Source organism: Lipophrys pholis (genome assembly GCF_963383615.2).
Source record: "Lipophrys pholis genome assembly, chromosome: 14".
Lineage (NCBI taxonomy): Eukaryota > Metazoa > Chordata > Actinopteri > Blenniiformes > Blenniidae > Lipophrys > Lipophrys pholis.
Genome location: NC_137633.1, coordinates 16,109,138 through 16,136,392, shown reverse-complemented (window position 1 = coordinate 16,136,392; position 27,255 = coordinate 16,109,138). Strand labels below are relative to the sequence as shown.

General features: G+C 43.1%; 2 protein-coding genes across 6 annotated transcripts in view; one reads left to right on the top strand and one right to left on the bottom strand.

The window, feature by feature from the left end:
• Positions 1-21,474, bottom strand: part of runx3 (RUNX family transcription factor 3) — a 52,407-nt gene extending 30,933 nt beyond the window's left edge. The window contains exons 1-2 of one of the 4 annotated variants that reach the window (XM_080479981.1): positions 21,077-21,474; positions 20,508-20,612 (exon numbers count right to left, since the gene is read on the bottom strand). In XM_080479981.1, coding sequence (XP_080336107.1) covers positions 20,508-20,565 — 58 coding nt within the window. In that variant the 5' untranslated portion in view covers positions 20,566-20,612; positions 21,077-21,474. Of the gene's footprint in view, positions 1-20,507; positions 20,741-21,076 lie in introns of those variants that run through there. The other 3 variants (XM_080479980.1, XM_080479978.1, XM_080479979.1) reach the window with 3 other exon arrangements.
• Positions 8,990-27,255, top strand: part of syf2 (SYF2 pre-mRNA-splicing factor) — a 117,346-nt gene continuing 99,080 nt past the window's right edge. Inside the window, exons 1-3 of one of the 2 annotated variants that reach the window (XM_080479985.1) lie at positions 8,990-9,120; positions 9,410-9,631; positions 10,706-10,742. The gene's annotated coding sequence lies outside the window, so the exon portion shown is untranslated. Of the gene's footprint in view, positions 9,121-9,247; positions 9,632-10,705; positions 10,743-27,255 lie in introns of those variants that run through there. The other variant, XM_080479984.1, reaches the window with a different exon arrangement.

Sequence of the window (27,255 nt, the reverse complement as noted above, 5' to 3'; positions counted from 1 at the left end):
TTTAATTGAGCGGAATGAAAACATTTTAAAAGCAAACAAGACAATCGCCTCCTATTTTTCCACATCAGAGTAAATGAGCGTGTGTGCCAGCGGCTGGATTCACCAGAAACTTGAACTCAAGTGTCGGCACACCCTGAGTCCCTGCGCCGTGCGCCAAACTGACACTAGTTGGCGCGTTTGCCTTTTCAATGGCTGTCAGCTCAGACAGTCTGCTGCAGACATTTCACATCTGCGAGGGGGGGAAAGGAAACTTTTATCCCCGCTCGGAGATAGTCGGAAATCTGAATTATTTTCGGCTTAAATCAGCACCTTTTTTTTTTTTAAAGAGATTCCGATCCGATTTATAAGCGATTCCTTGTTTAAAACCCAAAACATTTTGAGTTATTTCATATTTTCTGTTTGAATCACGTTTTTTTATTTATTGTTTCAGGGAAATGTGATCACTAAGAAGGTTAAGACTTTTATTCGTTTTTCTACTGTGACCTGAAGCTATTCCATAAATAATAACGCTGTATTTTTTTTATTAAAATATATATAAAAATCGATTTCTTCAATCCCTTGTATGAATAGCTCATCTTTGAAATATCAATGAAAAATATTACAATTCAAATATAGATTCATTGACTGGTAATTAAAGAGTTCATTATTAATAAACTGAGATTATTTCTGGTTTACTGCAGAGACAACTCGTAGAATTCCGTGCAGCTTTGATCGCATTTTAACATCAACATATTTTTATAGCATCACTGACGATAAAAAAACAGATTTTGTTCTGAAGAGTTTTATTGGAACACATTTAAGATGCATTAATTTTAACCATGTCTCATCTTAATAATGATGCTGATGTTTATGTGTTGTGCCCCTTGTGTGCGTGTGGTGTGTGTGTGTGTGTGTTGTTTTTTTTTAAGTTGTTTACTTGCCAGAATAAATTAGGAGCGGTTAAGTGCTGTAAGGAGTCATCTGAATGGCTCCAGATTTCCCCCCTAATGTCCTCTGACGCACTGATCAGTGCTCCAGTCACAGAGGAGGGTGCATGAGTTTTGTTTAAAAAAAAAAAAAAAAAAAGAGAAGACATTTTAAGTGTTTGACTAATATCAAACATAAAAATTAATATCGTCATAGCTGTTTATGTGACCACAAATGTCACTCGTGAGGTCGGTGCAGCATGCAAAAACATTTAGGGAAATAAAGCCTGTAGAGTCATAACTTATAATTGTGTGCCTCTGATTATAAACAATAACTTTATTAAATATGTAATTATCGTTCAACTTTTGAATTGTACAAAAAGTAACATGTTTTTTTTTCTTTTTTGTGAATATAGGCAGTGGTAAAGATGGTACATTTAAAAAGATTGACCAAGAAAATGATGTAAAATGTTCCTATTTTTTTTGCACCAAATATTATGGAACATAAGATATTTTTTAAGCCTTTGAAGTGAAATCAATAAACTACTTTTGTAACTTTCCCACCTGATATTCCTAAATAATCACCAGATCTATTTATATTTTTATGAAAATTGTTGGCGAGCATAAAATTGTCCAAACATCACATCCCATCATTTGTATTTTAAACTATACTTTAAATTACATTAATATAAGATAAATTCATGAACATGAAACATCATGCATATGTTTAAAATCTATTTTAGTCAGTAACACTAGTTGTGTGTGTACAGTCTCCATCATCAAATCTATAATGTAAATTAATTGCACAGACTGGGTGTCAGCAGCTCTCTTTTTATGCATTGTCTGACTGTTACTGTTTTTTGGAAGAAATGTTGAAGATGTAGTCACTTGCTTGATGACAGGCTAACTATATTTTATTGGTAAAACCATGTCCATTACTTTTTGATTGACCGTTGGCAGCATTTATGTGTCTCTCCTGAGTGGAGGTGCGTTGGTTTCTTATGAAAGTACAGGGGATCCCCAGCCCACGGCTTATTGTACAGATTGAAGTCCCTACATGTGCAGCAGCAGCAGCAGCTGAATCCTTACAAGTGTAACTGGAAGAAATCATCTCTGATCAGATCGCCTATCAAGCGGCCTCTATTTCGAGTACAGCCCGACTGGGACAATGACGAGGCCAGTGATATTTTAGTCGTCCCCCTGCCCTAGTTCATTATTAATATGTGACCACACGCCCCAGCTATACCGCGCTCGGCGGTAATGTGCGCTCCGGGCGCCTGTCACATTTAGACCTCTGCATTTCAGCATGCAGTTTCTACAGTTTCAGCCGCACAGGCATTGAGGACAGAGCCTGCCTTGGCCCTGAACGGTTTTTAATGATCTGAGTGGGTTGAGCCTGAAATCAAGACTGAACTCCTGGATGATACGTGAAACCTCTGGACCCACCTCAAAAAGGTCTCCCAACATATGATTCCTGCTGTTCGGGGATTAAAAGAAAGCGGTTCCTTCAGACATAAATGGAAACAAGACACACAATTAGTTACTGAAGTTGGCTTAGTGAAGACAGTTCTCTCAGAAGTTACAGTCTTTCAAATATTAATCAGCTGGAACACACCTGAATCAAAAGAATCTCTGTGAAAGGAAATCACATCTTTTAAACCACCATTAAGACATTTCTTTGTGGCTTATTAAGAGCTTATTGAGTCTTTAGAGGAGTTTAAACATAACTAAAAATGGACCTTTACCAAGTCAAGATACTTAATTTGGAGGCCCTGAAAACAAACACCATATCTTTAATGGGTTTAATACGAGTGGAGCCCATTTATTGTGTCATATTTAATGAAGCAGCTTGCAAAGACTCATTTACGATCTTCATTAGCAGAGAATCCAATGGAAGCACTTGAGGTTGAACACACTGCTATCACTGCCACACGTCACCCACAGTACTGTACACCAACACACTAAAGAGGCATTTATATTTATAAATATACGCTCTGGATGTTTTCCCAAACGAGATCTGTCACATTCTGCTGTCCTCCGAAGTCCAGCATTTAATATCGCAGGACATGATCCAATGCAGAAGTATTGTCAGGACCAAAAGGTAAAAAGAAAGGTGGAACCAATAGCTGGCAGCCGTGAATCTCTGCCAAGGTCTTTGTATATTCTTTTGACTAACCAGTATTTATCTCAGCACATGTCCAAACCAGGTCAATCGGGCTCCTCCAGCTTCATCGCTAAACTGCTCAACCTTGCGTTTTCTCGATCCCAAATCTTCATCAGCACAGTGCCACTGTCTCAAAACCCACACATCCTAGCAGGGCGACCTACTGTCTTTTGAACCTTCCCTTTCACTCCTACGTCTATCCTGTCACACTTCACTCCTGACGCTCGTCTCCATCCACTCCGTCTGGTCTCTTTTGTGTCCTCCCTGCCTCACGCGATGGATGCTTACACCCAGGTGGTTGAATTCATCCACCTTCACTCCCTATACTCCCCACATCATCACACTTCCATCCCCTGCCCTTTCATTTACACACATGTACTCTGTCGTGTCTCTGCTGACCTTTCTCTGCCGTCTCCCCTGGAGTTCCTGAGTAGTATTGGTATTCCACGCGCGCACACGCACACAATACAAGCATGTGGATAATCCAGCTGTTTTGTGAATATTATCCATGAGCCATAATAGTGATAAGATAGTGACATATCTGAGTCAATGTTTGTTTTTCCTCAGTACTTTATCTGTACTCCATTTTCCAACCTTTTTTAACAATTTGAAAAAAAGCCCCAAACTTGTGACTCCGAAGACACTTTCCTGAACACCATCATGACCACCACTGTTACAAGCTATGAAGAACGGAGTGTTCCTTAGCGCTCATTTAGCAAGCTTCAGGCCAGTCCAAGCAGAATAACTAAACTGACGTTGATGAATAGACATAAAAGAGGTATTTTGCTGTCCGTGAGAATCAGTTTCTCTTCAAGTGTGAATAAAACCAGTGAAAACCCACTTACTTCGGTGTCATGTGTAATGAGACGGTAAAGACTAATCGGAGTGGGCTCCCTGTTAGCAGAGAAGCTAATGGAAGCCTTTAGGGTCTTGGAAACGTATACCTGCCTTTACAGGCCACCCACACTGCTTTTAGCGCCACTTAAAAGTGACTTTGAAGATGGAGCAGTCTCGAATATAAGGGGATCCCTTTTAAGTTTTTCTTCTTTATTTAATGAATATGATCTATTAGCCTGTGTGTAAAGTCCAGGGCTATTTTGAGACATGCACACATAAGCCTTTGGATGGGTAGCCATTCATTTGGAAAAGGGGTCTTTGGGGGCAATTAGAAATAGTTTGAGGTTCGGTGATGACATAAGACAAAGATTTCTATCTTTAGAGGAGCTGCGGCGATCACACATTTCTCTACATTCACAAATTACAGGGCGAGCTTCGGCCCTCAACCCACCGAATGCATTCCTTCCGAAAAGTGTCTGCTCAGATTTCAGGCGGGGGTTTCTGCTCAGTGGAAATATGAGTGTTCTGAATGGACGGCTTCTATGAAATGGAGTTTTATTCCTCTCGGATTAAATTAGCTCTACTTTGGGGCTTGGGGGTATTTTTTTGTATGAATGATGAATTCTGTGGTGGCTGTGTGGAATGCAGAGGTTGTTTACCCTTCCCTCCTTTTTTTTTCTTTCTTTTTAAAGATCTTTTTTTTTTTTTTCATGAACTGCAGCTTTGCTAAGAAATCGGCTTTTTGTTCTTGATATGACAAGAGTGTCTGTGATTAGACTTCCAAGCATGATGTAAGTCACCAAAGCCATTTGTGCCAGTCCCCTCAAAGCCAAATCATATTCTAGCGTCAGAGTGTTTATATACACAAGTATATGGAGAAACTTTTAAACAACAGTGAGTGGGTACAGACTGTTTGGGTTTTGGGCTCTGCTGCTCTGATGGCTGATTCTTTCTCAAATTTTGATTACAGAATGTGTCAGCACATCACAATTGGCGGTCATTTTTGTCCATTTTGATGTTCAGACAAGAAAATCAGAAACACATTGAACTTTTCTGATCATATAAATTCGAAGGTTACTCCATCTCCGCCTGGGTCGTCTGTGGTACTTTTAAAGACGACAGGATCTGTGTACACAAAGGTTGTTTTAGCTCTTAATGACCCTTCAACTTCTTCATGTGCTCCATTTTTGTATTTTCTGAAGCCAGTAACTCATACAAGTGTCAGGCCCCAATTTCAGATCCGTGAAGGCTGTACTCTATGCTGACGTTGATGGAAAAGAAAGTGACGTTCCCAAACCAGTGGCTCGTTACCATGCGAGTGCGATGAGCCGATGTGCAGCAGTTACTGGAGGAGACAACGCGCACATTCATCTCATGCATCTTTAATACCACTGCTTACATTTTATAAGAGGTGCACAGCGGAGCCGAGGGCTTATTAAAGCCTGAGGCATCTTAAAGACTTTGCTGTTTCAGAGAAAGATATATTCGCTGTTCCGACGCTTCCTTTCATATCGAATACATTATAAGTTTCCACATTGAATTCCTCAGTCCTCTAAACCCGAGGTGGTACTTCAACATCACTTGATCACAACATTATGATGTTGCTTTTTTTTATTCCACTTCTGCACGCCAGAGGTCGATATTTTTTTGTTTTCATTTAGCCATATTTTTTTCTTTTTAAATCAAACGATTAACTTTTTTTTCTTTTCTTTTTTTTTAAATCAATACATTCTTATATCTTCCACTAAAGCAGTAGTTGTGCTTCACCTTTTCTCGGTAACTCAGCTGCCTCGGAATGCTTTGGTTGATCTGTCACATCTGTGCAGTACACAAACACTCACTTACTAAAAACCACTAACCTTGTGATTGGAAGACAAAACCCCGTCACCACCTGAAACTAATCTGCTTCAGTTGCCCTCATAACCTGTCGAGTGGCTTCATCTACAGTAACTCAAGCAGCAAAGCTCACACTTGGTCAAACGGGGATACAACTGCTTTCATGTGGCAAATGTTTTTCTTCTTCTTCTTCTTGAGGTGCATAGTTTGCGGACTCCTTTACTTTCTGAACTGGATGCTCTGTGATTCCCTGTCTTCCATCTCATGTGTTTAGTGACTAATTGTGCGCATGGATGATCACAGGCCTCAAAACCAACTGCATTCTGGAAACATACATCACGCTTGTATACTGAAGCGCTCACGAGGTGATACAAGCTTCAACTTCAACATAATGAGAAAAAGGCAAAGGAGCGTCTTTGTACTGGTACTAAAATACGAAATAACACAAGCCGACTAATTCAGATGGAAATTTGACTTCATGATGAAAAAATCGCAAAACTTAGTTGAGGCATTGGAGAATATGGCTACAATGAATTTACTTGTCTGATGTGTCTTCTGATGTTACTTAACTTACATAGTTAAACTTCTAATAAAAGTGACTCCCATTCTTACAGCTTTATCAGTGGCATACTGTGTCTTACAGTGGTGAATGCACATCGCTGCAATGCTGCCGTGTTGCAGCAAAGATCACTAAAAAGAGAAACCAAAAAAAAAAAAACAGGCCTCTTGTGTATGTACTGTTCTTCCCGAAGGCTGGTTATTCCCTGGGTTTATTTGTGTTTCCCAGAGTGAATCGCACACTTGTCAGCAAACACGGCAACAATGAAGATGAATTACGATTTCTAGCATTTCATTATAAATGCGTGCTGTCTGTCTCTTTCATTCGTTTCGTGCTGTCTCTCAGTGTTGGATCAAACAGACATTTCTTAACTTAAGTTACTCAATAGTCGGGTAATTGTTCTCCAGATCATGCGCACATTGGTTTAAATGAGCACTTTCCATTCGTCAGTCTTCTATCGTGAATTCTCCGACTTGGAGTTGCTGGTTGTTCAATGGACGATAGACTGGATACAAAGAAAGGCCCCAAAGTGCAGAATTAAAGTGATCTCCCCATGAAGAGAGTGCATAACCACAGAAACCACTGTAAATTAGCACTTTACAGTTTTTTTTCCAATTGTTAACACGCTAAAATGATATGCAAAGCACAATTATTTAAAATGACACGCAGAGAGCGAAGCCTCTTCTCAAGTCTCCAAATCTCTAAACACATTTTCTGCTTTACACACATTTTGCAATTCAAAATGGCACTTTTTAAATGCACTGAACACGGTTCTCTACATAAGACACCACAAGCGGACATAACGTCACAGTTTTACCATTTGGAAACATTAACATTTAAAATGACACTACATGAGTCAATTGGCAAAAATATATTAACACCTCATTGGTCACACACACACACACACACACACACACACACACACACACACACACACACACACACACACACACACACACACACACACACCATATATGTACATACTGTATATGTATAACTGCCATTGTAAATTTGGTTTGGGAAAATAATGAAATCAGATTACAAGAAATTCAAAGCCACATCATCCAAGGCAACACCGTATTCAGCAACATTCAACAAGTCAGTCTGTCTGCATTGGCTCGCACTATCAAATCAGAATGAAACTACTTTATAATGTGACATTTGAGAGAAACTCTCAAAGAAACAAAGAGCTCAGACCAGCACATGTGGATGGAAGTACAATATTGACTGAAGTACAGTACATGAAACATGGTTTCCCAGTGAGAGTGTTTTACATTAAGCCCCGCAGTGTGTAGTTGGTTAGACAAAAATCAGGTAATGTGAATGAAGTGTGTACAGAAGTTTGATTTTGATAATGTTGTATGTAGTTTTTGGTTGCAGTGCTTTATTTTGCAGTATATATGAGTTTTTTTGCAGTTTGAGTGCGTGGCTTTGTGAATTGTGTTAAGTATTTTGATAAAACCAGCCGAGTTTGTAAAATTGTGTTTTAGCAAATGGAAAACACTGTAATAATATTATTTATATTTGAATTTTTCACAAACAAAACAGTCTAATTTGATCTCTGCCTTCCGCTTGTTAAAGGTCATGAAAAGCACAGTGCGATGGAGTCAAATGGCACACCCCACACCCGGGGCAACAAGAGGCGGAGTGGGTTGGGTGTATGGTGAAGATAGGGGAGTGGAGGTGGTGGTGGGGTGGGGGGGGGGGGGGGGGGGGGATCGTTGTAAACCTCTGTGTCATGGTCGCTCCGCCCTCACATCATCCGTCGGGTACACTCACCCAACGATGACAGTCAGCAGCCTGTGATGTGGTTTGCAGGCCTGTTTATTCTTTGGAAACCCACTAAAAGTAGCATTGGATGGCAAGCTCACCAAAAGGCCCCAGTGCTATTATAGGAGCGCTTTGGTTGAGTTTTGATCTGGTGGGTTTGTAAATAGGGCCCTGCCTTGCTGCGGGGCACCACTTTTGGGCCATATTGTTTATTGTGACCTGAAGGAAGCTTTTTGATATTTAGAGTGATTTGTAACCTGGAACAAAATGAAAAGTCCTAAATTGTTGTAACTTGTGGCATTCAGGCTTGTATACGGCAAGAGTACATCAGTGTGTGCTTTTCATAATGTTGATGATGACGGACAAAGGGCTACAAAACGTCCCCTGCTCTACTTTTCCTCATTTCACTGAAGGACAGATTGTATTTTTTCCTTCTTTTATTTACCTCTAAAAATCATTGTAACTTTTAAATCTAAATGAGTCCCATAAATACGTCAACTCCCCCATTTTTTTTTTCAGTTGTGGTTTTTAGTGCGAGCTATAATCATTTCTCATCTTTCTTTGTCTCTGTCTATTTGTGTGTAACACACACACACACACACACACACACACACACACACACACACACACACACACACACACACACACACACACACACACACACACACACACACACACAAATCCACATGTGCACACAAATGCACAGTGTTTCTCCGTTTCTGGCGAGAGCTTCTGATGCAAGGACGGCAATCTGTAATCTGTAGTAATTGCATGTTGCAGAAAAACATTTTTCCGCTGTGGTAATCGCTGCAATATGTGCAGTTGCATTGCCAAAGTGACAGCACCCCCACCCCCTACTGACACACACACACACACACACACACACACACACACACACACACACACACACACACACACACACACACACACACACACACTGACTCACTCTGACTTTGCCAAGTGTGCACTGCTGAAATTGTGTAGCTTGCTCCTCGGGACAGACAGAACGAGAGACCGGAAAGTGTAGCATTGTGACAATCCTCCAACTGGTAAGTGCTCACACGCACACACACACACACACACACCTGCAGTGCTGCCATGCTCCATTCAACTCCTGCAAAAGATTTACAGTTCCTGCCAGTGACAGTTTAACTGCCACGCAGCCCCAGTGCCAGAGCCCTGCCAGAGCTCAGCTGCCACACACAGATCAGCACACCGATCTTTCACAGGAGCCACATCAATTCACTCTCCCTTCTTTTTAACAGCCATCGCACGGCGTGGGTAGGTGAGGAGGCTAACTCCTAACCCTCTGATATTACTTGCCATGCTGTCTCCTAGAGTCGAGTCGCTTGTCAAGAGTTCCTCTCCGTGTTGGTGGAAGATGTAGCCGCATTGAATCACAGGAGTGTAGTGACGGTCTGTGGCTGAACCATTGATGCATATTTATCAAACCATCATCTACCGTTTCATCACTCCGACACCAGCGTGTACTCGACTCGGCTGGACTGGTGGCGTGGGTTTATGAGGTCATCACCACTGTGAGTCTGAGGGCTAATTATGGTATGTGTTGAAGACGACGCCGTGTTTTACTTGCTGAGCAAATAATCTCTCACTCCCTCTTTCTGTCGCGCTCTCTCTCTCTCTCTCTCTGTCAATCTGCTTTCGTCATTAAAGCACCACACATACATGACATCATTACCCACCGCGTCATCACCCCCTTTTGCCCATCAGAGCTCGAAATATGTCAACCCAGTTGAGCAGCAGCGCCACACACACCTACTAGTAGGACAAGTAATGCTCAGAGACATTTATAGATACACAGCACAGACACCAAGATTGCAACCAGACTGTGTGTGCAAACCTTTTCCTCTCTGGGCTGCTACTCTGACTGCTGAAGCCATCCAACCTCCCAGCAGTTGAACTCCACTGTGTCTCTAATGGAGTCTCTCTGTCAGATCAAACAGCTCTCATTGACGAGGAGAGGAGACAGATCGCAGCGCTGGAAGCCGTTCAGTCTGACAGCGCCGAACACGTTTGACTGGCAACGCAGCCTGCGTCTGCTCTTCCATTGCTCGAGATCCCACACAAATATAGTAGCGCCACCAGAGAGGGGAGCGAGGAGCGGAGAGGTGGGGGCCGCTAAAGCAGCCCAGGCCTGTCAGCTCAGAAAATAAGTTGTGAGGCATCCCCCCTCTCACACAAAGGCAAAGCCCCACAGCTCGGTCTTTTTCTCAAAATGAAATCGCATGTGAGCCGAATATTAGGAAGTGCGCATGGCTTCCAGCAACCACCAAGCCATTATAGCAGAGCCTGTAAACCACATTTTCACCAGCAGACAATGCCTCTTTGTACGTGTTGTGTGGCTGTCCCCGCTTGCTGAAAGTCCGAGACGCGACGTACGCGTTCAAAAAACTTTTACCCTACAGTGAAGAGAAAGAAAAATTGGTGTCACCATTAAAATTTGGCTAATTAGCGACAGTTGTCCCAGGAGGGTTGAACAGGACAGTCTGCCCTCATTTAGCCCCGTGGAGGAAGACCTTTGATGTGGTCGCACATGGAATGCTGTTGTTCATTCTTCTCTGCAACAAAAGCCACATGTTTTAACTTTTTTTTTTTTTTTTTTTTTCAAACCAGGTCCCTGTTACTTCGAACTGTGAAACAACATGGTAAGGTATGTAATGTAATGTATGACATGAATGGCATGAAGGCTCGCTGGCAAAGACCACAAGTCAGAGAGGACTCCACCGACAGGGCACTGGGCCAATTGTTTTTAGCTGAGCTGGGTGTTTGCGTTCGAGTGATTTTGAGGCAGCAGACTCCCTCAGTCATCACTGATCTCACATGTAAAGCCTCATGAGAACACACACGAATCTGTCGCGTGCGCACGCTTCCAACTTCTCAACCATTGTCATCAGTGTTTTTCTCCTCTAGCTGCTTTCAGCGCTAATAAGGCTCTCTTTCAACAGGGTCATTCCAGGTTCTGTCGCACTCGCTCAAGTGCAAACGGACTTCAAAGAGACCCCAAATATTGAATTTGCATTTATTTCCCTCTTCAGAGGGTCAGCCTCTCGAGCTCCATCTGACTCACCGCACCATTTGACCAGATTTGAACAGAACTCCGGCGCTGGTTTCCTGACAAGTGTCCATGCCACTTTCCTCTGCAGACGTGAGACAACTTCTTGGAAAGTATGCGAGCGGCCCTCTGGGCTTTTCATCGTGAGGAAACAAGGGTGTGGTGTCACTCGCCCTCCAAGCCAAAGAGCTCTGGAAAGCACTTAAACATATATTTTTGTCATCCCTCATAAATCAAATCTTTTGCACAGTAAGTGATTATTGTCAATCACTCCAATTGATCCCAAATGAAATGTAAAACAATCATTTGCGAACGTCACTCAAGCGCTCCGCTGTGGCTGCAGTACGTCACTTTGTTGCATACAACTCTGCATCTGTGTTGTTTTTTTGGGCTCCACTCCCAGTTTTAGATTAAGCAGACCTAATGGGAGGCTGAAACTTATTTTCAGTGCTGTGCCTCCATTCAGATCATTACTTCAGTTCAGGACTTGGTTCAGTTGGAATTTTGGGGAACCACCCGTGTGTCCGAAGAGACTGAATGCTTCCTCTCATCATCTCCATCACGAATCAACAGTGGCGTTTGCCCGCGTACAGTTAGCGCCACGGCCACGTGGAGTGTGCATAGTAAGGCTGGACTTTCCCCCCTTTGACTCACAGCCCGAGGCGTCCATTGAGGCTTTGCTGTAACTGCACTCTAATCCCCTGATTGCTGTGTTTAGGGCCGACATGTCGCTGCTCCACGTCAAGGCGGCCACTGCTAACGACAAGCTAATGACATGACGATGACAAGGAGCGTTTGTAAACCCAATCAGAAGCCCAGAGTCTGGCTGCATGGTGATTAGGTTAATCAAACTCTATACTGACTGAATGACTGGCTCGCTGTCTGCCTCTTATGTCATCATGCTGATTAAAGGGGAAAAGTTCTGTTTGGGCCTTTCTGACACGAACGTCTCTCTGCCAGGCTGGCAGTGTTAGCACAGCTAGCTGTCGGAGTACAAAGTAGAGAGCTGAATGGCTCTCTGTGTGACTGAAGTGTAACTTATTTTTCCCACGAGGGCCATATGTAGGTCTATCATCTTCCAAATGGCTACAACAGCTATATTATATCCTGACATTTGCTATTTGAGAGCAGAAAAGTTGAGCCCCTGAGAGAATCTGATGTTCTTTGACAACCAAAGATTTGTGAGTGTTTTCCGAGTTCACACTTACTCTTTGTGGACAGTCGGAAAAGGTTTGAGCCAAGTTGTGCCTCTTTGGGGAGATCCGCTCAGTACAGTCAGTACAAGAGTAACCGCAATGTCATTAAGAATTTTTCAAAGCATGAGACACTTAATAAAATCAAGAGAATAACCACTGATATTTCACAGTGAAGTCCTCTGCCATTAGTCACCATGTGGGTAATTCTGCTGGACTCAGCCATCAGAAGACCATATGTTGGTCCCGACCGGCTATTATGGTGAGGTCAGACAGCATTTAGAGAGAAAACGTCACGGTCATCATGTTGACATGCACTGCTCCTCTGACTCAGCATGAGGAAAAGTCAGGCAGTGCATTTGTGTGTGTGCGTGTGTGTGTGCGCGTGTGTGCATGCAGCCTATACGTACAAACAGCATTTCGTGCGCCTGTGTGCGTATAACATAACGTTCCCCCATACAGTTGTGCTCGTGATGTCTGCACCCGTGAGAGCGGCGTGTGCTGCAGACGGAGTGACCTCACTGCAGACGGACTATGGAGAAGGAATGGAGGGGCCCGCTTCTGTTGCACAGCTGAGGGGGAATCCCTGGCTCGGTGTTTCCTGCCGAGCCAATACAGAAGTGAGCAGCTGCAGAGAAAGTACGAACTCTCCAAAGTTTACTTGAGGGCAGAACCTGCTATGATACAGGAATATTAGATCACCCCCTTCACGATGCTGCGCGATACAGACGGAAGCATTTAAATTTACTTTTTTTTTTCTTACTCCTTACAGGTTTCTTGATTAATTTGTATTTGATATGGGATTTTTTTATTGCATAAAGGAAATGACAGTATTCCTTCCTGCATACACTGTATGTGAATAAGGGAACATGAGCCTGAGGAAGAGGTAGAAAACCAGCTAAATCAAATTATTAGTTGTTACTTAAAGGTTAAAAGAAATATTTCAATATGAGCTTGGAGAACAGAAACTACCACTTCTACATTGAAGCCACACAATTATAAACAGTTTTATATCAGTGATGATCGAGTTAAAGTTTTACACCTCTGAATATAAGCAACACTTAAAAGAATGCCGTTAAACCCAAAAGAAGAAGAAGAAGAAACACTTGGACAGTGTGGATTTTCACACAACATAGCGGCTTTACACTTTTTAAAGTAGTTGAACATTGTGCGATACCCCCCCCCCCAACATAAATAACAACTAAAAATGAATAAATATTCAATATATATTATATAAATTGAAAGTATTTTTTCAATGACATGACTCTAACAACGCATTTGATGTTGCACAAACTTCTTTGCTGTAACACCAATTAATGACTACAGAAACGAAGAATTTTAGATTCATAAGGTACTTAAACTGTAGAAGTGTCATGGGTTAAAATGACCAAAATCTCACATCTGTTGGCTTTAGTTATGTTAGTCCTCCGTGATGGCAACTTAAACGTATTTTGTCTGTGGACAATTCGTCAATATATAACAAGATATTTCATTTATGCACAAGGAGAGACTTGTCAATCCTTAATTGCTAAAATATTTACATGATTATACATTATTATTTAAGGCAGTTGCAGCTCTGCTGAACTAAGTTAGGCTTGTGTTTTGAAATAGTTTAACTCATTATTTAGGCTGGGTTAATCTTAGTTATATAACTACAAATACCTCTTGAGACAAGCTAACAGCTAATGGAGAGGAAACTTTTCATTCTAATTGAAAGTTCATTAAAATGCATTTATTTTTTATAAGTGATTTTAAGTGAAGCGTCAGAATAGCTGAAACAGCTTTTACTCTCCGTATGCTCAGCTACAATAAGCTAGATGTGGTTTTAAATTAGTAGTTTATATATAGGATTAAGTCAGTAACATAAGCACGTTTCACAAATTTTTCCAAATTGAAAAGTAGAATTGTTCAGTTTTGAATCCACCCTCCATTGCGCAGAGGGGGGGGGGGGGGCACAATTAGGTGACCCATTACTGCTACAGTTTGTATCCCAGTCAGATTTTTTGTTCCCCCCAAAGACTAGTCTAAAAGAAATCTGCAATCCAATTTTTAAAGTGCTGCCTCCACAAAAATCAATTCCCTGTGGTTAAAGTTACGTTTGAAGGGAGGGAAGAAGCAACCCAAAAACATGTTTTATTGCAGCAGTGACAATTAGCTGTATGTAAACAAGTTGAGAGAAAAAGAAAAAAAAAAATTCTGGGAAAATAGCGAATCAGAAAACATTTTGTAGCCTGCAGCCTCTCACATCCTATCATTATCTGCATTTTTCCACCACCGTAATTAAGTTTTTTCTTTATTGCTTATGGGAAGAAGGACAGGCTATAAGGATGTTTTGAGCATGATTAAAGCTGCTCATAATGAAGTGAAGAGTCTGGAGGAAGGATTTTTGTCTGTGAGGAAAACATTCCTTTTTAATCTTTCAATTGTGACAGAATGAGTTCCTCTGGGCTTCAGATCTTTGCTAAACCTTCACACATGATAAAGTAAAGCCCAAGCACACACAAAAAAAGAAGTTGCTGTCTTCTTGATATGTTTCTGAACATGTGGGATCTCCATAAGCTTGACTCATTTTATGTGCTGCTGAGCAGACCCATGCCCGCCCATTAAAGTAATTTGTGGGTTCGAATGCAACTGTAATGTTAAAAACAAAAGTGCACTGCAATCGGCGCGGTGCTTAGTCACAGGCTCTTTTTGCTGGTTCTCCTCCTCACTGCAGCAGCAAAGGATGTTGTTGACAACATCTGGTTAACGATAGCAGGGAGGGGTCCAAACAATACGGCCTCTCCATCTGAGTCAACCTCAGGTCACAGCTCTATAATTGCAGCACTGATTTAGGTCTGAAAACAAACTCAACCTGTGATAAAAAAAAAAAAAAAAAAACTAGTTTCAGCTTTTACCTCTAACTATATAAATGTATCCTCGCTGAAAATTGCAAACAAACTGCATATACCTGCATGACTGTTGTATAAATCTCGGTTAAATAGTGTATAAATTAGCTTTCAATAAAGCTTCTGGTTTTTTTTTCTCCAAGCCTAAGCCTTACCATATAATGAGCTTTGGGGCTGGCTTGTGGTTTAGGGCGTAGGTTTAAAACAGAATTAAGAATCAGAAAATTGCAAGCAAGTCTTTTCCTTAATTTAGTCGTCCACCACGCCGGACGCATGAGATCACGAGGAGTCTAATAATGTGGATTTAATCATTTGAATGTCAGGGTTCGTATGAAATATTATCGGCTCGTAAGTGAAGCAAATTAACCATAAAGAAATGACTCATGCAAACTGAAGGGACTCGTCCGGTATAGACATCAGTTTTTAGAAACTGGGGTAAGGATTTTTATATTGTGATCATTTCCACCTTGTTATCCAATTACACAAGCTTCTTTAAAGTCTGCCTGCTTTCCTCTCTGACATATATATTTTTTTTGTTGTTGCAGGTCAAAGGAGCAGGTCTAGACATTATTAATTCCTGTTACATCACTCGCATTATATCCACTGCCATTCTTTGATTATTATGCAACACAATAGGACACACTCATTCCTTTTTCTTTTTTCTTTTTTTGTTTTAACTGAGAGAGACCTCAATTTGAGCAGAGCTGAGATTATTCTAGAGCAGGCATTCACCATCAGATCACAGTTTAACATGCAGACCAACCCTGGGTGACTCCGATCATATCTTAGTGGGGTAGAGAAGGAGATCCCCTCGTCAACTTGTCGACACGTCCTCTGATTAATAACTAAAGGTACTTCACCACAGACCAGACAAAACACATCAAGTCATTTAAAATCCAAGTGAAACAGGGCTGGCAACCCCCAGTGAAACACTATAACCTCTAAGATAACCATCATGTTTCATGTATATTCTCATGCTATGGTGCAATGTTTGGCTTATCGTCTACTTCACATTGTTGTTAACTGTGCAACTAAGTGAAATATGATGGGTGGTCTTTATAGAGACCTGCAGCCATCATGCATGTTGCGCCAATGGATTTTCTCAATAGTTCACTTTTGACTTCCCTGCATTCAGTTGTAAGAATGTGTGTTTTGATTAAAAAAATATTAGTTTTACACTCAACTTTTATCTTTTGGTTCAGGATTTCTTGTCACTCATTGCAAAATACGGGAAATAAGGCATGCTGGGAAAAGTAATGAAAACATCCCTCCCCCGGGTTTCTTCACCAATGATCTCCCACTTTGGAGTCGACACACACCTCCAGGTTGCTTACGCACACACAGTCTCCGTCAGGGAATGTTTGTTGAAAGACGTTGCCCAATCTTTCAAACCACCTTTTTATTTATTTTTTCTTAAAGTCACAGAAACCTTCACAACACAAATCCATATTATCAGATTGGCCTGCAAAGAATTTTGCCCTTGTGGTTACTTGCCGACCACCAGAAAATTATATTTACTACTGCACTTAGCACAACTGTAACCTTGACCGGCGCAGGTTTGAGTGCAGTGTTTTGATCTAAAATTGAGCGAGGGCGGAGGCAGGCTCGGGATTAGTCAACCACATAATCGGTGAGACACCCCCCCCCTCTCTCTGGGTTCTACCTGGAAGCCATCTTACTGGCAGCCCCTGGAAGTGTTCTCCATAAAGTCGTGTTGACAGACGGTGAAAGCGGCGAGACGGAGCAAAAAGTAAATAAGTACCTCCAAAAACGTTTACAGCCCTAATCAAGTCCAGAGCATTTTCCTTCCATCCAGTATGCCTTCAGAGTTTTATAAATAGATATTATAGTCGGCTAAATTGGAGACAGGATTCCGCTGCTCTGCGGCTGTCATGCGTTTTCTATTATTTGCTTTCACTTTAAAATATTGAAACTCCTAATATCTGGTTACAGATTTTCAGCCCCGCTCGGTCGGGTATTTGTGTTTTTGGCGTCACTCGGAGGCCTCACACTCAGCAGGATCTTGAACAGGCTCCAATCAAGCACGTTAATTTAAGAGAGGAGAAAAAAAATCTTCACCATATGACTAATAATAAATGCTGCAGCGGCTGGCCATGTGTTCTGGTCAAATTTATAGCCTTTTTCCTTTTTTTTCCAGCTACTGTATTTGTGCCTTTTTATTTGTCAGTAGTTCTTGGGGAGGATTTCATCTCGAGACCTGATGCAAATAAAGTGTCTATTCTCACAATGTGAATGGCGCGCTCAAGCTTTCTACCCTCCCTAACACTTGTAGAACAAACCAGACCACCTCCCAGAATCCTCCAAAATAACCCCGCTACAACTGCGGCGAGGCATGGCGGCTTTCTCACACACAAGCTCTCGCTTCCATTCATGCAGCGCAATAAGCCAAACATATAAAACCATTCCCACCCTAATAAACTTGGGTCTTTTTCTGTGCCACAAAAGGGAGCAGGCTCCCAGGAGCGTAACACTCTTAAAAAAAAAAAAAAAAAAAAGAAAGAAAGAAAGCAAAGAAACAAAAAGCGGACCATTGAATATAAAACAGCCACCAAGGAACACGGCGGTCCTTCCAAGAGGAGGGAAATGTGGTGACGGGAAGTTAGCAAAGGGTATGACCCACCGCGCAGGCTCAATCACAGCTGCTATAAACCAGGTACCCCACCTGATGCAGTGTGCCCGCGCTGGCAAACTCAGTAAAGTTTATACAAGTCGGCTGTTTTTGGAACCTGTTGCTCAAAGAAAGAAAGAAAAAAAGTCTTTCCGTGGTGTTGCTTTCTGATAAATTAGCGGTATTGCCGAGTGGAGGTTAGCAGGTGTAGCCTCATTGTGGTTATTATCGGTGAGCTGCAGCAGCCTCGTGAGTCTGCATCAGATTAACAACTTTTTGATGCACAGCTCTCTGTGTTTTATCTTTAGCATTAGTCGTTTCTCATGCTTTTACACCAAGAACGTGTGTGCGCGCACGTGTGTGTGTGTGTGTGTGTGTGTGTGTGTGTGTGTGTGTGTGTGTGTGTGTGTGTGTGTGTGTGTGTGTGTGTGTGTGTGTGTGTGTGTGTGTGTGTGTGTGTGTGTGTGTGTGTGTCTGAGGTTTCTGAGTTGACGCATCCTTTCGCTTCTCACGCGAAGTGCATCTGATGTTGCACATCACATGCTTACATGTGTTCTCTGTCGAACACTGTGAGATAGGTTCAAACGTATCTAAGTTACCGATTTAGAGCCAGCAGACTGATAACATTCGCGTATTGAACTTACAAGTAGGCATGACATGAAAAACCATGTTCGAGATTGAAATCTGCATTTGCTCAAATGAATGAGACGCTGCTAAGTGCAGTATTTCCTGACTTCTAAAGAGGTGAATACAGTGTTTCCATAAACGGCACGTCGCACTGTATTAAAGTCAGAGCTCGGGAGAGCCAGACATTTAACAGTCGTCTTGATTTTCTGAAACCGTTCCTCTTAATTTCAGTTTGATTTGAGTCTAAAAAAGAGAACCTCAGCCAAATTGCTTTGCCTGTGTAACGCAAGTTGTTAAACTAACCGCCGGGGTATTTTGCTTACATGAGGTAGTCCCAATTTGAAATGCTTTCAGATTGAACTGGAGGATTTAATGACGCTTGGCCTTTGTTCTCTTGCAGTTCGGTTTCAGTCTCCTGACAGAACGAATTGTAAAAGGATATTGCATATTCACTAATGATTTCCAATGGATGATTACAGTTTTGAATGCTTGCCTCTCCTTTCCTCCCCTCACCCGCCGTCTCCCATCCCGCCTCATTGCTCTGACCGGGGCTCTGAAATCAAAGGCAGGTCTCCCCGAGAGCGCATAACGCTTGAGGATTGACGGCATGCGTGAAGCCTGAAGTTGGTGACACACGGATCTGTAAACAGTGAGGAGATAAAGCGATGCAGATCCAGCGGTTTGCCGAGAAGAAAAGGCGGCCTGAGCCTCGTCATGAGGAAACTATAAAAGCCTGAATGTGTGTAGAAGCTGTGAGAACACTGGAACATCATCTCCTGTCACTGCGGTTCCACCGAGGATCTCAGAGGATTGTTCTCATGTGAGACACAGATGTACAGAGACTGTGTGTGTGTGTGTGTGTGTGTGTGTGTGTGTGTGTGTGTGTGTGTGTGTGTGTGTGTGTGTGTGTGTGTGTGTGTGTGTGTGTGTGTGTGTGTGTGTGTGTGTGTGTGTGTGTGTGTGTGTGTGTGTGTGTGTGTGTGTGTGTGTGTGTGTTTGACTGTCTGACTGTATGTGTCGAGGCTCCAGAGATTTTAAGATATATTCTGCAAACAATTATGAGCTGGTAGTGCTTCTCCTGTGGCTGTCTCTAATTAACACTGCAACAAGGTCTTAATTGGAATAGGGGTTTCGTTTTTTTATTCCTTTTGCCTTTCAGTGGCTGTTTTGGTGGTTGTGTGAGGAGCAGTGGGAACAACTGACCCCCCCCCCCCCCCCCCCCCCCCACCCACCCATGACCACCATCAGATTAACAACCTCGGTGTCAACAGTGACTGTTTTTGTGTTTGTCATCACTTACAGGAATAAACTCAACTGACTTCTTTTTCACATAAAAAAACAACAAAAAAAAACAGTTTCAGGCTTGCACTTTCTTCTCAAACACACAATAGCTGAATAGTTTGTGAGAGAATGCTGTCTGATTGGAATTGCCATAGCAACAAATGGCTTCTTCAATGAGGCTAAGAGTTGATCGTCGCCGAGTATAGTGCACTCACCTCACCACACAGACCAAAAGTACCTCCTGGAAGTAAGGCAGAGTGAGCAAGAGACTAATATGGTTTTCTTCCCACTCTCTCTTTGCTCTTTTATTGTATTGCCATGTTCCAGTAAAGCGCCTGGTCACATGAAGCCTCTGAGCTCGTATTCTCACAGAGTGAGAGCTCCCAGTTTCTCTTTATAATGAATGTCTGTGGTGAGAATCCCATTATGGTGCTACTCCATCAAGCCCTTCAGAACACACAGGAGCAGTGGAGGCCTTTATGGACCTTATCAGTCAACTGAGACCTGCGCTACAGTGCAGCGCAGATCCTGCTTTTACAAAATCTGTGCGCGTGTGTGGACAGAGAGATGAATGCGTTTGGATGCGAGAAGAAGCTGCTGGCTCACACAAAGGTGTTGAAGTCAGAAGAAACAGGTTGTCTAAGAAGACGAGACATTGAAAACGACTGGACAGAGGGGGGGGGGGGGTTATTGTTGGGAGGGAGAAGGGGAGAGTGGAGCAGAGAGGGGGAGGATCAGCACTCACCTCTCAGTAGACTGCTGCTGAAGTTGGAGAAGGAGTCAAAGATGCTGTTGGATGCCATGACAGGGGAATGGTACGGAGTCCTCGCTGCAGTCGGTACCCACCAACCTCCAGAGAGGGAGAGAACAGGAGGACTGAAATGCAGATATAGAAGAGAACGGCACCAACGAAGGAAGGAGAGCAGGAGAGGACAAAACTCCTTGAGCTCGGAGCCTGTTTGCAACCAAGAATCTATGGTTTGTGACTACCACAGGAATCCCAAGCCACAAGCTTGCAGCGAGAGCGGCAGCAGCATGTGTTAGTAGCAGCACCAGAAGACTTTTGAGAGAGAGAGAGACACAGAGAGAGAGAGAGAGAGAGACAGACAGAGAGACAGACAGAGAGAGAGAGAGGGAGAGAGAGAGAGAGAGAGAGAGAGAGAGAGAGAGAGAGAGAGAGAGAGAGAGAGAGAGAGAGAAGGGGGTCAGAGGGAGAAAGAGATTGAAGAAACTGAGACTGGTTGGAGAGAGAGTGAAAGAATAAACAAAGGCAACAGCAACATTTGCAACCCCAGGTAGTGGAAGTGGACTCACCAGGGCTGTAGAAGAGAGGAGGCCGACCTAATGGAGCCCGGCCGGTGGTGGCGGTGGTGATGGTGGGTGTAGCGGGCTGATGGGGAGGTGCTGGGTTTGTGGCGCTCTGTCATGCAGCAGGCCGAGGGTCTGAGGTTAGCCAGCTAGCCTGATAGCGTGGTCTGTCTCTCTCTTCCTCGGTAGTGGCGGTGGCCTGACTGGAAGCCTCAGTTCTAGTAAAAAGGCTCAAAGCCACAGTCTATCTGCATCCTCCTCGCCATCCTCCACACAGACACACACTCCCCTCTGTGAGTGGTGGAGCCCACGTCACGTGAGGTCACCGGTGTCTCTCCCTCCCTCCCCTCCCTGCCTCCTTCTCCTATCGGCTTTATTTCTTTTCAAAATTCTCTAGTTCCTCTGCCTTCACGCCGTACTTTCCGTGCTTCTTCTTCTGACTCGCCGTCTTCAACTCTCACTTTTCATTGGTCGTCCCAAGTTTTTGGAAACATTCTATTTTCTTTTGAGTTCAAACCAGGCAGCCGTGAGCGGCCCTGCGCCACTGTGGCTCACTGAGGTTTGCAGCGAGCGCTGAAACCACTGCAGAGGAGCTGGAGAGACATTAAAATGTATTAAGCCCCAACACAAACACAGAAAGGAAAGGCAGAGAGAGAAAGACGAGACCGAATCAGACAAAGAAAAAGAGAAATGGCGAAGTAGCTGTGGCTAAAAGAGACAGGAAAGTTCTGCGTCTGTGACTGCAGAGCCAGCTTGTTGTTTCTCGTCTGTGTATGAATGTCCTGTGCTCCTTTTTTTTGTGTTTGTCTGACTCACTGCACATCTGTGTTTGTAAGAACCGGTGGTTTTTGGGCCTGCAAAACCTCCACCCTCACTTACCACTTGATAGTATCATAATCTGAGTCTCATCAGAAGCGGAGCTGCCACTGGTTCGACTCTCAAGTCTCCTTTACCATTCTGATTGTAGAATTTACGCCAGATTCATTACACTTTGTAACTGAGCTTTGCTCTTTTTAAGTGCCATTTTAATCTGATGGAGCTGAATGTTTGGGTTTGCAGTTGGCTTTTTGAGTTTACCTGAGCTTCTTTGAAGAATGTGTCAGATTCCTCTCAAAGTATTTTTGGACTATTGACGTGTAATCCTCCCTCCAAAAGCCAGAAACGATTTAACCTGATTGTGGCTTTCACACTTAAGCATTTTCTAGGTTAAATTTCGAGAACGGAAAGATTTTAACTGATGTGGTGGCTTGTACTACACGCTCAGCATCAACCTTGGGTAGTGATACCAATATTGACTTTATCTTCTGCAGATTTGAAGCTTTTTATTTTCAAAAGCTGTTGTGAGGAAAAACAGGAAATGATCCACTTTGCCCTCAGGGTTCATGCAGAAATTAAGGGCGAGCGGAGTGGCGAATGTGCCGGGAGACCAGTTGTTGTCTGTGGTGCTGTGAAGTCTACAATCTCCTTGTACTTACATGTGTTTTTGTGTGAGCACGCAAATCACTGGCATTTGCAAACCTGTGGTATCCACACTTCCTCTCTCCTTTCTCCTGTTTCTTAGTGACACGCTGACCATGTCTGGGCTCGGGACAACAGACGCAAACCACCGTCTGGTCACTCATGTGACCCGCCTCCTCTGCTTGGAAACCTGCGTGTCCGGCGTACGCACGTTTCGGTTCTGCTTCGGTGTTTCACGCCGCTCTGTGTCATCAGCCTGCGTCGTCCTCTGCTAATTGCCGGACCGAGCGGCTGCACGGACCACAGCATGTGTTTGTATGTGTATATACAGTACCGCGTTATGAGTGTGTGTGTGTGTGTGTGTGTGTGTGTGTGTGTGTGTGTGTGTGTGTGTGAAGGAGAGAGAGTGCTCGCCGCTCCTTCCTGGTAGCCCGCACTGCCCTGTAAATGAGCAGTTGCCGTTGAGTTAGGCGGCAGCGCAGGCTAAATGACACGGCGTGTCAGCGAGTGTGGCCGAACGCTGAGGCCACAGCCGCGGCCCCAGGGCTTTTATCAGTCCGTCCACGCGGCCACTACAGGCCTCGGGCTTAACCTCACACACAGCGAGGCTTCCTCTTCTAACACCTCTGCTGCCTCCCGACATGGCCTCGGCCCCGGCCTGCCAGCCCAGGGACAGATTACAGCTCTGTGTCTCCCTGCTGTCGCTCGGGCCTCTGGGGAAACATGGCTCCCTGAACCTCCGCTTTTGTTGAGCTTTACAGAAACATAAGACTGCAAACATTTGTGTTTTGTGTGTTTACCTCAGGTCTGCTACACTTGGAGCTCCGGTCTCATCTGTGTTTGCTTTGAACGCTCCACAGTGGAGAATCCGGCTTTCACAGCACAGCGCCTTGTGGTCGTTGTTTGTTTATCATCATTTTACATGCATGTATTTGTGCAAGTGAGACATGCTGCTAGTAATAAGTCATGTTTTGTTTTTGAGATTTCATTAAAGTGAGAAATATTGTTCTCCGCCTGTTGTTTTCGCAAGGGGCTGACTGTTTCAGATTATTGTCAATTTCCTTATTTTTGTCCACTTGTGGAAACAAACTCACTGCATCTGGATTTTCAATGAGGAATAGAGAAAAGCTAAACAAATATAGGGCCATCCCACAGTGTTGTGCAAGAACGGGAATTGGCTCCATTGTAGTGTCGGCCAAACTTGACATTTGAAGAAAGAGCTGAAGTCAAGGCCTTTTCCTCCGTCCCCTTGTGTTTTTTTTTTTCTTTCTTCGTCTTTGTCTAGGTAAACATCTGCTTCATGTTTTGAAATGTATCTCATGGCTTTGCACTGCCCATGACCGTGAGGGGAAAATAGTCTGAAGATCATTGTGGCCGTCTTTCACTCAATTCTTTTTTTCCCCTGCCCAGGCCTTGTTTATCAAGCCCCTGTATTTAAGCTTAATATAACTCCTGTTTTGCTGAGAAAACTGTGGTGGTTTAATCACTGTCAGTGGTCCTACGCCTCTCGGGTGTGGCTCGTGAGGCAAAAAGGACCCAGTGCGGTCGTGCGTCCAGCTGCAAAGGGGCTTATTTTGTGGTCTAAAAATTGCAGGCTTCCCCATATGTTCCCCATAAACGTGGAATGCGGCGTGGGACTTGAGGAGGCTTTTATAATGAAGTGGCCGTCATTGCATCAAACACCACGGTCCTGCTCGCCTCTGGGATCAGCTTTGGGAGCTTGTTTTTTGGGCAGCGTACACAGGTCCAACGTCTTCTGACTTCTCACCCACACCTCGTATCTCCAGTTTTCTTCTAATTATATGAAACGGCTTCATTTCACTGGCCGGTGCCGCTGTTGACTCCCAGCCCTGAGGAGAAATCTGCTTTTATGGTTGGTGGAATAGCACAGATGTCATGTGTGAGCTGAAAAGTGGATAACTTCAAATGATAAGCAAGCTGGTGGCTTTCAAATATTATTTCAGCACACTTATAAACCTGCACATGCTGTATATTCCATACATTGAGTTGACTAACGTAGGAATGGTAAAAAGTACTCTTTTTTTAATGTAGTATATCTTATTAATATAGTTTCAAATATACTATATTCAATCTAGAACTGCAACATGTGAAACAAAACAATAGGGGTTACTATAATAATATATTCATAATATTCAAACTAAAATAAGTATATTATCAGACAAGAAGATTAGTAGTACTCTGTAAAGAGTTCAAATAACTCCTTTATACAACACACTTTTAAAACAGATATTTTCTGGAAACTCTCAAGTGTTAGTACTCCAAAGAGGAAGTTGGCAAGTTTTATAAAAAAAAAAAAAAAACAACAACAAAAAAACCAACTTGTCTTGAACAGAGCAGCTGCTAAGTGGTTGATCATGTTAGTCTAAACAGATAAAGTTGTGAGGGAAACTTGTTACCAGATCAGCATTTATCCGTGTTTGTGTTTGTGTGTGTGTGTGTGTGTGTGTGTGTGTGTGTGTGTGTGTGTGTGTGTGTGTGTGTGTGTGTGTGTGTGTGTGTGTGTGTGTGTGTGTGTGTGTGTGTGTGTGTGTGTGTGTGTGTGTGTGTGTGTGTGTGTGTGTGTGTGTGTGTTGCTGTTTTCGTTGTCCGTGCAGGCACTCCCAGATGCGGTGGTTTTAGCATGCAGTATCACCGTTGGAAGTGATCACCGGGCCCATTATTTATTTATTGGCTCCAGCAGACATGGAGACTGTGCTAACCACAGCGAGAGGAGGGGAGCGGGCGGGGGCGCCGTGTCGCCACACACCACGCCAGGCCGTGTCCCAGAGATGTCAATGAGCGCCTGCATGTATACAGAAACTTGTGGCTGCTTTTTAAGGAAAGATAAAAGTGTGTGATGGGCCGAGGCCGCAGGATCAGACAGCTCTCCGGATCACTGTCACTAACAAGTACTTCTCAGTGAAACGGCGTGAGGACAGATAAGATGGAAGTTTGTGATTAGATGTGCAGCTTGGTGACAGCTGCCTGCTGAAGACTGGAGCTGAGCATCTTCAAGTGCAGTTTTGTGCCTCTGGCACCTGCCGCATCACTTTGAGGAAAACTTACCATGTTTAGAGGCAATAAACTCACATCCAACCCCCTTCACTCAAGCTCTTCCTGTTATTCACAAAGTGTGCCAGCATAGAACACAAGAATCCAGCTTCCTTTAGAGCAGGTTGCTTTAAAACCTTCATATAACTCGTGACTTGTGTTGTAATTTGACTACTTCCAGCTAAACAGTTCTCCATGTGCATTTATATTATATTATTTCAAATGTGGCCTGATAACAGTTCAAATGTCCAGATTAAAAGATTTAAGAGGAATGTGTTTGAGGTGCTGATTCGATGAGGTTAATACCTGCAAAAAGCTGTGCATGTCTATCATGCCAGCTTCTTAAAGTTTATTTCTTTGCAAGACGGCTCATTTTCACATTTTTACATCCCGCCACCTCATGTCTCAGTGCAACAAGTGGTCATCATCGATGCATGCGTGTAACTCTTCACTTCACCAGCCCTCCAGGGACAAAAGAAAGCAGTGCTTCACCTCAGTGAATGAAGGGGGGGGGCGTGGACAACATAGAGACATAAAGTGAGAGGAATAAAAGAAGAGTTAATCCCTGTGAGTACAAAGTGTGCAGACAGAGCTACACAATCAAATTAGACGGGAGTGGAAGATTAAGCTGTGCTATTCATAAGAGGTATTGAAGGGGATGCTCTGTTGAACTTAACGCTCCTTGAACAAACAAAAATGCCTTTTCAACATCATATTTTTGATCTTTCTACATGCCGGCTATTTTTCCTGCCCTGCGGTCTTTGAAAAGCCATTGTTGTTGCTGTGATGTGCTCAGGATGAAGTCGAACCGAAAAGAAGGTGTTGTGAGGTGGATAGTTAAGTTTAGACAGCAGGAAGCGATGATGTATCAACTAAAACCATAACCTATCATCAATTATCCTATGGAGCGGGAAGACTCACAACTTCAATATAAACTCCTAATATTTTGTTATTAAAAAAAAACAAAAAACTCCTCATACAATTTTCTCCTTGAACAGGGTTTTACCAAGTGCTTTTGTGTTTGTCTTTAGTTTAACAAACACTTACCTCATACAACAGCCGGACCATTATGTGCATCTCCAACATGTGTCAGAACTAAGGTATCGTCGTTATTTATTCATGAGCGACACTCTAAAGGAAAAGGGAATCTGCCTGGATCTGACAAAAGATGCTCTTGTGCGAGTTTCCTCACAGTCACGGTTAATAGTTGTCATCACACTTTGCGACTGAGTAAAGATGTCTACTCCCAAGGAAATGGCTTCTTTTCTTTCCTTGCTTGTCAAAAGAAAGTGAGTGATGAAACCTGGCTCTTAAAGGGAAAGACTGACTCTTCCTTGAAATCACTCCGCCATCGTGCTCAGGGTTAATGTGGAAGCGAAATACAATCTTTATGAAGCACGTGCTGTGCTTTTCACATACATTATCTGCCACTTAAAAGAAAAAAGTTGACTCATTCAACAAAAGAAATATGTTCATGCGATTCAAAACAAAATTGATATCATTTAAACACAAGCAAATATAGTTTATCTCATATTAAAAAAAAGTCATACAGTTGTTAAGTTATAATTGTCAATTGTTGTTACCTAAATCTGTAAGCATTTATTTTCTTCCTAATTTTGGGGGAGATTCAATGCCGACTGTTAAACGTGCATCTTCCTCTGCTGCTCTAACTCTGA